At 43.3% G+C, this 12542-nt stretch overlaps 1 protein-coding gene across 1 annotated transcript in view; it reads right to left on the bottom strand.

Moving 5' to 3' along the window:
- ATRNL1 (attractin like 1) overlaps nucleotides 1-12542 on the bottom strand; it is a 1808663-nt gene that overhangs the window by 952962 nt on the left and 843159 nt on the right. The window contains exons 14-15 of the mRNA XM_086919594.1: nucleotides 7282-7414; nucleotides 4798-4979 (exon numbers count right to left, since the gene is read on the bottom strand). Of these exons, the coding sequence (XP_086775720.1) occupies nucleotides 4798-4979; nucleotides 7282-7414 (315 nt within the window). The remainder of the gene's footprint in view (nucleotides 1-4797; nucleotides 4980-7281; nucleotides 7415-12542) is intronic.

Raw genomic sequence — 12542 nt, 5'->3', positions numbered from 1 at the left:
CCCCAGCTGAGGTTACTTTTTATAGGGGAGGTGTGCAGCGGTCCACCTCGAGAGGCCCTGGGGGCCCACCCCCATTTCCGAAATGTAAATAAATGGGGAAAGAGCCATGCAGCTCCCTTCCCAAGCCTCAAGAGGCCCCAGGTAGCCCAAACTAGGGTCGAAATTTACAATAATTGGGAGGGGGGCATTCAGCACCCTCCAAAGCCTCTAACGGCCCTGGAGAGCCCACAACCTGTGCTGGTTGCTTCAAGGAGGGGTCCCTCCCTGAACCATTAATGGCCCTAGGGACCCCAGGGCTGCTTAGATGCCATGTCCCGGGGAGCTCAACTGCAGGACACAGCGGTTTCTCTGACCGCAGCGGATGGGCAAGAAAAATTGTGTTTGCTCAAAAATGCGCCCATTTTCTGGGAGCAGAAATATCATGTTTCCCTGCCCACATTGAAGTGGTCTGGGAAACAGGTGAAAATATTGCTCATGCCCGCAGGGAGCAGCATTTTTAGCTGCTTCTTCTGGGCAAAAGTAATAATAGCTCCCAGGCTGTGGCTAATTTTCATGGTACTCATAACAATACATAATTTGTGCCAGTGGGCACCACTGGCATTATTTTGGGAAACTAAATTGATCCTGACGCTTCATTGGCAACAGTCCCAAAGACTTGATGTTACATTTGTCTGGCTAGCATGAATTAGGTCTGTATATCACACTGTGGCATAATTGTGAACTCCCGTCACATAACTCTCCTAATTACTCCGTCCGGCCCATTGACGAATCTGAGAGTTATAGCGTCCAAACTCCTGTCAGTGTCAGGACCTTTACAGACCCTCAGTGCAACTGTGCCACCTTTCAACTTGTAACGCGAATATAAGAAATTGTTTTTGATCCTTAGATGGACTTCCCAGTAAGACACCTTCCACTAGTTTTAAGAGTGATTAGCAGAAAAGGATGGCTTGCAGCTTTCGGGGGCTTTCTAGGTAGAGTCACAAGTGTTGTCATTCACATGGGTAACACATTCTCTCTCTCTCTCTCTCTCTCCCTCTCTCCATCTCTCTCCTTCTCTTCATCTCCATCCATCCATCCATCCATCCATCCATCCATCCATCCATCCATCAAGTAGTTTGTTCACGAATGTAGACTTGTGGCATGGTTGTAACAGCCCCTGGCCCTGATGCCTTTTCAGCTGACGTCTTTCATGCATTTACAGTTCAGATGATACATTTCACCGTTGGCCACAAACCAACTTCCTGCTTGTTGCTCATAAGTTGTAATAATACCAATTGCAACGAAGACAGACCGGAGACCATGCCACTGCATAATATGCTTTTACATAGAAAATACTTTGTCAGAAAAACTGCTTAACAAAAATACTGTTGCGGAAAAAATGAATGTGCAGACAAATGAATTTACAGACAAACCATCCTAGAGAAACCTTAAAATTTTTATTTCGTTATCATTGGAAGGACATCTAAAATAGGCTACAACCATATATTTCTTTACATAGAAAATGCAGGTCATCTGCCTTCTTCAAAAAGTACTCTAAAACTAACCCTAATACTAATAATAAACCTATTCCTGCACCAATACATTAACCTAAGGATTTCCCCTAATCATATGGCTTACACTAACCTTACCCGACCCAATAGTGGCAGCTTCAGTCCCTCCATTTAAATGTTTCTTTCTTAAGTAATCTCGAAAGAAATATTTTATACAAGACTTTTGATTTTCATTCTAGCAAACTAAAAATAATGCTGTTTTTGGCTTAACTTTTTTGTCGCCTTTTCTCGTAAAAGGTATTTCTTAGTTCAGGCCCCTCTGTAAGAGCATAACCCCAGAAGGGAGGCCCACCCATGGAATAGTGAAGACTTCTGCAGCTCCTGTAGTGTTGGGGTAGCGATGCATTGGTGGGGGTTGGGGGGGGGCCTGCATGAGGCAAAGACATTGCATACATGGAACGTGGGTAAGCACCATTTTGTGCCATAGCATGAAGAACCAACACACCATGGTGCTGCCAAATTTCTCTTATTGAAGCTTTAGCTAAAACTTTTAGGAAAATACTATCAACTCATCTGATGGGCTTGGTCATGAAATAATCATTATCTGGAATATTTGTTTGAGTTTAACTGAGGAATTCAGTAGCATTGAACACTGTGTTTTTACTCAAGTCTGGTTAATGAATATTAAGGTAACTAACACATTCTAGCTTGTATTAGCCTTGACAAAAGCTACTTATGGTATGATTTTACAGAAATAAATATTGATCCTTTTTTATAGCCCTCAAATTCACCTTTAGTTTAAATACCATGTCCACTGTAAGGTTTGGAAAATAGTGGAGACGCTATTTATCCCTTTTCAAGTTCTTGTGGAATGAGGAAAAGCTGCCCTCTTCTGCCATTTCTTCTGCACATTTATGTCCTTGCCATTTCACCCACTTTGTTTAGCAAACCCAGGGGATCTGCTTCTCAGCAATAGTGTTGATGAGTGGGTTTTTTGCCAGGGAATTCATATTTTAAAGATTTGAGTGTTTGGACTATCCCTATCTTGCCATCAGATTTTCAAGCAATATTATTCAGGGGGCCAAAAGGGAGTGCCTACTCATTTACAAAGGTGCAATCAGGATATTTGGTTTCATTAATTGTTAAAGTTGTCATGGGACAATCTGTTGCCCAAGACCGACATGCTAGAGATTGGTGTGGCACAAATGACTGCTAACATCTTGGTGTTTGAAGCCATAGCAAATAAAAAATTACTCTAGACATACCGGAGACACATGCCTCCGAACTGGTCCACCCGGTATTAAATTAGCCAGATGTAATGTAACTCTTTAGAAGCACCCATCGAACATTTTGGCCAACTAAGCTTTCCTCACTGGCTGTTCTAAAATATTTATTTTACACTCATATGTTGATATGTTCATATACATTCCTTCGAGAGTTTATATGGATGTCGATCACAAATCACTGGGTTTGAAGGTACCACAGTTATGTCGGGTTCAAGACATTGTAGGTGACAAATTTCAGGGCAACTTAAAAATAAGCCATTTTTAACCAATCCAAGTAAGATATCTTCTTTTGAAGCATTCTCTAATGAGAAGGCTGTATTGTTCTGCTTCCCTCAAATCAAAAGATAGGAATGTCCTCGCTGGGCTCAGATGTAACTTGTACTAGCTTGCAATAAACTTTGGGAGCTGAGTGAGCAAGGCCCTTTTCACTTGCACAAGGATGTATTTATCGTTCTATCCCATTAGTGCCAGCCAAACTGCAAAATGATACACGATTTTGAATCCACTGATCTACGTTTTGGACTGTAGACAATGTATTTTGAAGTACTAGCATCTTATTTTGCATTCCTGGAGCCTGGTCTGTGGATTCTGAATATATCAACAAACACACAAAAGATGGGAGTAATGTTTGCAAATAGTCTAAACCACTGGCAGTCCCTCTGGGCATCAAGCCAACCCATTGTTTCCTCTGAATATCTTATCAAAGCAATCAGAATGAGTAAGCATCAGCAATTAACTTCCAAGTTTTTATCCAATTACATTGTTAATTATTCTTTTTTTGCTTTTCAAAATATATTTCCATTCCTGTTATTGTTTGGATTTATTGTTGCAATTCATTTTTGATCTCGCTCTATCAAAAATAAGCTATGCTCAGTAGCAGTCGGTTCAACTGGAATTTCTATTCACATATATTGCATACTTTCTGAAAGTCAGTGTTAGCTGGCACAGATGGCCACTGACAGTCCATATTATTTTAAAAGCCCTTTATAAGAAGCCCAAAACATTCAGTGACCTTTAAGTCACTCCAAAATCAACTCTCATAATACAGCTCACACTTGCACATGTCCTAGGACATCCTAAACAACTCCCAAAGCAGGGCACATCGATCAATTTTAACAACCACTTTTACACTATTATTCAACCCACAGCCCAAACTTTGTCTAAACTATAGTTCAGAGCACTCAACTTGTCTCTAGGGAGCTGTGGTTACCACACAGAATGCTCTACTCAGTACAAACCACCCTCCAAAATGATCTCTGGTAACCTAATACACTCTTGCAATATGTCCTTCAATCACCAAGGCCAGCCCTAGAAGAACACATGAATCATCCTCACCAAAAATGTGTATCTGGCAACTTAGACCAGAGCTAAGCAAATACGTGTTGTTCATTCATCAGTAAGCCACCAGGGTGTTGAATGAAGTTTTATGATGAAGATCTCTGGGATACAACTATAAAGTTATATATTGAGACAGCCATGAAGAATTTGAAAAACAGTCGCTACTGAATTTGAATATAACAATGTCCATACTTTGCTCATAATGTTTACTATAGTCTTAGAGCTCGCCGCAGCGGGCTAAACTGGCTATTAAAGGCCCGCTCCCGCGTTAAAGGCCCGGGCCGAAGGCGAGCGACTTTAACAAGGGACGGGACTTTAATAGCCAGTATAGCCCTGCTACGAAAGGCTATAAGGCTATTAGAACATTCTGCCACTAGCGGAAAGAATGTTCTAACAAATAAAACAAAGGCTTCTCAAAGCTTTAAATCCCCTCGAGCTCTGAGAAGCCTTTGTAAAACATTGGAATGTTGCTCTGCGGGCCTTTCCTGGCCCGTAGAAGCAGGGACCCCTCCATTGTCTGCAATAGAGCTCTCAACATTCCAATTTTCTAATACAGTTGTATAACAGTACCAAATAAAGAGAACATACAGTCAATGCACCGGGTTGAACAGTTCAGGAGAAGGGGAAACAAACATCACTATTGAAACCAATGTAACAGCAAGAACATTGCTGGTCACAGTTACCTGAACAGTGTACTTCTGGATCTCATCCAGGACAAAGTCCACTTCCTTGGTGGTCGTGAGGGAGGCCAGGTTTCCACTTAAAGTGATGCAGTAAAGTTTTGCGTTGTCATAGGTTTCACGGCTTGAGTTGACACGTAAGCAGGCATCTCCAATGTGACTCCAACCTTCCCCACACAAGTGAGCTGCAGAAGAAGGCAGAGATTCCTTCAGGCAAGAACTTTCATGATCACAAGAAAGACAGGACAATTAAAAGTAGGCGTTATTGCTGGTGGAGAAAAGCCCACTTAGTTTTGTGTCTGTGCGTAATAAATTTTTTTTTTTCTTAAGTACGCATTCTGTTGCCTCACATATATGGCGAATATTTTAATATTAGCGAACCAAACAAAGAGGACCCCTATTAAACACTAATGTCCAATGAGAGAACGGATTCCATGGTGAGACAGGGGTGTGGGGTGCAGGTCTTTGAGCAGGTTACCCTCTTGAGGCTGTAGAGCTGGAACTATTGCCCGGTTGCTGTGCCTTGTACTAATAAGCAGAGTACTGAAAGTACAGATCTCCAGAGTTAGTGGAGCCAGAGAAGCTACTGAAGGACTGTGCTAGAGTTCAGGAGGTGAAGCTGTGGACAATGATTCCACTGGCATAAAGTTCTAACCACAACTTTTGAGGAGGCAAAGACTTCAATGTCATCGTAGGTAAATCGCGCATGCAGGATAAGATGTTCTGATGACAAAAGAGCACCTTTATCATGCCTTTTGCAGGTTCACGGCCTTAGACTTAATAATGTCTCATGATACTTAATTTCTTGTGCACAGCAAAGAAGGGATGATTGCACAATTTACCAATTTACCAATTTATAAAATCATGCAAACTAAATATGAAATAAAAAAAGTTAGTTAAATTGATGGGAAGCTCATATCCATACAAGATTGCACAGGGATAGAGTGCACTCAGTAACAAAGAACGCTGGTACTCAAGAACGGGTAAAACATTTAAAATGGCGGAACCCAGGGCTCTAGGATTAGCTTTAGAAATGTATTCAATGCTGGCAGTGAATTCGGTGTGAAAGTCAACATTTAGACTTTAAATCTTTTATTGCTAAAAGACGGCAGGAAGCCCACAAAAACCACAAATTAGCAGTTTTCAGTGAACAGTGTCAATATACCTATGTAGCTTCACAATGCGGCTGATGGCGCGTTCGCCACAGCGGTACCATTATACTCTGTAACCTTAACAGCAAATGTGGTACCCTGTATTTTAAGGAAATCCTCCATCATCCACCCACAAATACCTCTACAACATTTATTTGTTTACACCAAATCCTGACACAGATGACAGCCAACAAAACAAGCATTGTTTGCACCATACATCTAGTAATTACAAACAGGTGCAATGGGAATTATTTGTTTAAGACTGCAAGCATAAGCAGAACCAAAAACATGTCTCTGCCTGAATGTGGAAACCATATGCTTGCAATACAAATTAAAAGATAAATTAACCACCTCATATAATTGTAATAGGACAGCATGGGTGCTTGCTAGGAGGCAGGCCTATTTAGAGCGGATACATAAATACTTTTTAGTTTTAACACATGTTTCAGGATAATACAATTCCTGCTGGTACAAAGAAAAAAATCTAAAGGCTTTGAATTACAGTATTCTGATGACATATTTAAAACATACAACAAAGACTGAGCAAAATTACAAAAAAATAAAGAACAGTAAAAAAAAAATTGGCAAAGTATTGGCCCACCCACCCTGGCACTGAGGTGACTTCTTTTTAGGATTCACGAACAAGAAAACCTACAAAGGGTTTCCTTCCTGAAGTGCGCCTGGAAACCCGCGGCTCGCACAGGTTTCCTGGCTTGCTTCTGGATAGTTTGTGACTAGCCAACTGTTGTAACTCAACAACCTTGGGTGGGTGGAGTCTGTGAGTGAAGAACGAGGACTTCTTTATTTTTAATCAGCCCCTCTGTATCTAAAAAGTGTGGGTGCACAAACAAAGTCATAAACAAACACTAACGGCAACCAGGACTTTATTGAAAGGGGCCTGAGTCATAAGACATGGTCGGAAATTTGGATGGTATGGTTTATTGGAGTGATTAATGTTGCTCTGCTGAAAGGTGGTGAAGTTCGGCAGACTAAACTAAAGAGCAAAACATTTCAACTAGAAAGCCATTTGAGTATTATTTTGCCTCTTATTTCTTCCATTTTACAGGTCTATAGAATTTCATGAAGACTCAACGTTTTATGTTTTTCTTTATTAAACTGCATTTTAGATGCTGTCGAACTCTATTTTTTTGACTCAATGTTTTTGTGTAGTAGAAGTGATAGTACTAGGTTTTATAACATACCTCTGTCAAACGTGGTGTGGGTATACTTAACACAAGCTACTACAATGATGTACTTCCCTGTTACCCCGTCGAGCTAAACTAACCATGTCAGTTGGCCCGGCCCAACAAAAAGTGAGAGGCTTGCGAGAACTTACCTGGCAGAGCCTGGCATTCCTGCTGGCGCTGGTCCCACTGGCAGTTCAAGTTCAGGGAGCAAGTTTTACAGCTGGTGAGCTTACTGCAAACCTGCTCGTTCCTCACATGACACTTGGTGTAGTTTCTGACAGACTGTGGAGGAATTAAGGAGAAGGGGTAAGAAAAGAAAAAAACAACAATATTAGCAGTTTTTCTTTAAAAAAAAAAAAGATAACGAAAAGACAAGTACAACAACCCTGCCTAATTGTTTGTGTCCATAATTACCTTTTTCTAGAGTTGCGCCATCAGTGCAAGTTTGAGATGGACGGTTTATTTCTGCGTCTACGGAACATGCTACAGAACTGAAACTATGACACGAATAGAAAGTGTTGACTCAGGTTCCATCTGTAAAAGGATTCCCACCCCTTCTGTTATGTATCATGTCGCTCCAGAAAATGCCTAATGGAATTTCCAGGACGAAATAACAGGTGTAGTACTAGGACATCACCAGCAGGCGGCACTAGACTGTCCCTAGGCCCAGCCTGTATTACATATCTGGAGAGGTCTACACCCTGCACAAGCCCTGAATGTGTGTGTCTGCAGTGTGGAGTAACGTTATCATTGCCAGTAACACAATTATACGCTGTACCCATACAATGATACACACTACCTTTAGAAGCTATCAATAGCAAAGAATTCTTTATCAACCCAACCCGTTTTCCAAATATTAACAGAGATATAGGTCAAGGGTTACGCATGTAGTCAGGTGACATGATGTAGGACACTTAACAAAAGATCCAAATTATTAAGTTACTCCTATTTTTAGGGTGGGTGAGACTGGAGTAGACCATGAAATAATTATTACATATAGAGCTTTATCGCCCATCAGGAGATGTTCAGGAAGCCACCTTCTCTCATTGTCAATTTCAAAGGAAAGTCTTTTTATATTTGTTGTGTTTTTTGTAATAAGCATAATGATCCCACTTTTCCATGATATCTCTTCCACGCGGGTAACACTGTCCACATAGTCTTATCCACCAAACTGGCTAAAACCGAATTCATTTGAATGAAGCAGTTTAGTAATAAAATCATATGATATCGTTGATTTACATTCCTGGAGACGTACCCAATTTGGGCTTTTCATTGAAAGTACTCACAAATGCACTACTGAGCAAAGGTGTGCAAACACTGTTTTAGGAATCATCATCTAAAAATCTTTGCTTAAAATCTCTTGATGCCCAAGTTATTCAAGCACAGAACATGGAGACACTGTGGCAATTTTTTGGTAACATCAAACTGAAAGATATACAATTTCAAAGAACAAATATGTACGGGTTGGATCAGACTTGGTAGTAAGACAATTCACACTTTTACCAGTTGTCTTTTCCATCGAAAACAAATGGACTGCATAGAAAGCCAAATAATAAAAATTCCATTCACATTAAATACACTTATTAAACATCAAAAATATGAAATAATTTGCTACAGAAAACTCAAGTGCACAGAGTTATCTTTTTACTTTCTCAAATCTTCAGTTCTGGAAAGCCTTAAAGATAATTTTTCAATAGAAACGGTTGTACTAGCATTTAGAAAGAAAGCAACTTGATGCAAATTGTGAACGTCTTTTATTTTATTTCACTGCACTACTCTGAAAGTTAAACCGTTTATTTATTTATTGATCAATTGGCATTTGCTTAATTTTGGCAACTTTCAACTTTCAGAATCTTTAAAGAGCCAACTACTGATGCTAACATCTACTTACATGTAAACATGTTTGTATATTTTGTCCCTCATTATGAGTGCTCCAGTCAATTAGTGCAGTAAAGCGGCGCTGTTAAAACAGAAAAAGTCCCCGTGAATGATGACGAAATAGCACTCCTGCCACGAGGGCCCCAATTGCATGGATATATGTACACCTTGTAATGATTTTTGATCACGGGTGAACATGGATCATGTGTGTGCTTCAAGAACTAGGCCTGTCTCATAGCAATGTGTTCTTGTTAGTCAGGGGAGGGTGCATCAAACGCTACTGTTGAGATGGTAGGGGGCTACTGTCCTTACCGGAAGTTAAATGACACAAACACAGTGGTGTCATACCCAATTTGTGTTTAATAGTGATCAGTTGTGTGAACAGGCTTTTTTTTGCCTGTGTCACTGGAATGGCACCTACTGCCTCACTCATGCAACATTCCATGTATAGTGCCGGACAAAGTGTGATATTTGCACATGCGTGCTGGGTTGTTTGTGTGCCTGTGTATGGTGCATAACATGGAGCCTGTGGCTTCCATTTTCGAGATACGGGGCAAGGAGAGGTGAGGACTCCCTCCCTCAGACAGGAAATGTGTATTGCTAACATTCCTGAGGGCTGGGACGGGAGCATAAAATGTAGAAATTTCTTTTCATTGCGCACTTTAAAAAAAGTTGGTCCCTTCATAATATATGATCTACAGAAATCGGTGGTCAGAGCGCTGGTCTAGTCCAGGCTAGATTATTGCAATTGTAATTTTATACAGGCATTCATCAACTATCACAGGTGAGGGACCGTCATGGGACCGATGTGCCGAAGAAGGAAGACCGAAATCGCCCTCCCCATACCAAGATGACAATACAGCTGCACCCATCACATGAAACCACAACAGACAACCTCTCTCGCTGTGGGGGGAAGCTTGCAGGGTACTCCTCAGGGGCATGCAGGCAGCAAGGTGCTCATCAGGCTGATCGACAGCCTTTTAAGCTGTCCTGCCGCCCCTGCAAGCCAACGAGGCAGCCCCGCTGCCCCCCCAGCAACCAATCGCTGCCACACCCGGGAAACCTGCTCGCAAAAACTTTGGACCTGCAGCCACTGCCATCAACTGGTCCATACCGGCCTGCACCTGTCTCCAGGGCCTGCGAGGGTGGTTGAGGCCTCTTTGTCCATTATAGAAACTTCAGACTCTGCAGAATGCAGCAGCTCGCCTCCTTAGGAGGGCACCCAAGTTCGAGTCAGTTTCAAAGGTTTTGGTGGACCTTCACTTGCTCCCTGCAAAGAATAGAATTGCGTTGAAGGCACTTTGTTTGACACAAAAGTCTCTGAAAGACAGAGGTCCTGACTACCTAAAGAGGAAATTCTCCTGGTATTTTCCCAGAATACCTTTGCACTCTGCTACCTTCAGAAGTGTCAACATTCCTAAAATTAAGAGAACGGCATGGGGTGGCAGAAGTTTTGTCCAAACTACGTGCAAACGTTGTAACACTCTACGAGTACATCTCAGAGGTCAATCTAACCTGTCCGGTTTCAGGAAACATCTTAAGGCTTGGCTGTTTTCCTGCCTCCAGTGAGAAGTTCTGTCATATGCTCTTTTCTCTGTGCTTATTTTTAGCAGATACCTGCGCCAAGACGCCCTCTGGCATTTGCGCACTATATAAAACTATTCAATATCAATAATAGAATGGGATCTGAGGACCCTCTGTGCTCTGTGATTCCAGGAACAGTTGCTGGTCAGTGTTGTCAGGGAGATGGTGGGATGGCTAAGGTTGGAACTAACAGGGAATCTTGATAGAGAGGAAGGCTTAGGCCTTCGAATCTTTTAGAGGCATATTTCAGAGGAGGCCGACAGCCATGTGAGATCCCAAGTTATCCCCGTGGGCCGAGCTTTGGGTCAGCCAGAAATGAAGCCACTCCTGCTGTGGCAGACTGTCCCTTTGGCAATGGGCAATGCAGAGGAGAGAGCACGTCAAGGGAGCAGGCACCCATAACCTACATTTCAAAGGATCAGACACTAAATCACATTTGTGTCTAGATTTGAACTATTAAGGTGGGAGCGTGAGTCCCATTCTTTGTTCAACAGCACCAGGGGCAGCCTTAGGCATGTGCAAGCTGTGCACCTGCACAGGGCCACCAAACCACAGGGGCCACCACGCCAATATATATCCTTAACATAATAATCCTCTGAGGATGGATACATATTTGCGTGGCGGACCCTCGCAGTGATTTGGCAGCCTCTAGCTCTGTTTCACTTTTAAACACCCTGACCCCCCTCTTCACTGCCCTCCTCTGGGGCCCCCAACCTACGCTCCCTGCCCAGGACCACCTTGAGCCTAGAGCCGCCCCTGACAGCACTATTCAATAGGGAAGATGGCGATGTTAATGTTAATGTTGTATACTTGTAAAGCGCACAGCTGCCCCAGCAAAGGGGCATCCCGGCGCTGTATACCGCTGGGGAACCCATCCTGGTCCATCCTGGCTTTCCCTGTGAGATGGTCCCTCCTGGGCATCTCCAAGGTGAAGACAAGCATCCCCGGCGCGGATGGGGCCGTTAGTAGAGATTGAGCAAGCTATTGCCCAGAGTTGCTGAGTGGGACCCTTGGTTGGAGTAGGCACCGAGGCGAGAATTATCGAGTCCGCTGACCATTGCCCAAGACCCTGCCGCATCGGGAATCGAACCCTCGTCCCGGGTCGACCTCTGCTTCCGGGTCTTACCGCCTCTAACCAGTGAGCCACACCACTCTAGCTGCTGGAAACAGGACGAGAGACCAAGGTCTGCAAGCTTCCCTGCTGTGTGAAGAGCCATGACCCAGGATGTCAAACATATTTGCCCTCAGCCTGAAGCACCAGCCTTCAGCCTGACTTCAAAAACCAGTGAACACTGTGAGGAAGAAGAGAGTGCCTAGAGGAAGCGAGGCCGAGTTAGGATCCTGCTGAGTGGATCTCTGTGAGCAAAGAGTGAGATGTCCAGTCTAATCAGGACTGCTGCTTGGAAAAAGTCAATGACCCCTGTTTGCTAGGATGGGGCCACTGAGAATTAAGGGTCATTGCTGTTGTACCGAACCAGTTGATGACCACCATATGCCAGATGGGGCCACCATGAAGCAAGGGACATTCCCCCTTGTGCAGATTCAGCCAGCAACCCTGTGTGCCCTTTTTGGGGTTCCACCGTGAAGTACGGGCTGCTACCCTTGTGCAGAGGCAGACAGCAACCCTGGTACGCCAGTAGGGGGCCACTGTGAAGTAAAGGTCAGAAACTCTTGAAAAGAGGAAATTGGCAACCGCTATATGCCAGGAGCAAGCTTCCAGGGAGGCAGGGCTGGAGCCCTGGATCATCATGCCCAGGCTGATGGGAGGAACACCTATCAATTGTGAGGAGCTGCAGATGAGAACCACACAGACAAAAGAGGCCTGAGGCATCATCGGGGAAAGACCATGAGAGGCCGCAAACTGCAGCATCGGGGGGCCAGAACCAGCAGAGGCACGCCCATTTCTCCTGAACTTTTCTGCTGTCATCAGCTCAGGTAAGCCGAAGGC

This window comes from Lissotriton vulgaris, chromosome 5 (genome assembly GCF_964263255.1).
Source record: "Lissotriton vulgaris chromosome 5, aLisVul1.2, whole genome shotgun sequence".
NCBI classification, from domain to species: Eukaryota; Metazoa; Chordata; class Amphibia; order Caudata; family Salamandridae; genus Lissotriton; species Lissotriton vulgaris.
This window is presented reverse-complemented; position numbering and strand designations above follow the sequence as displayed.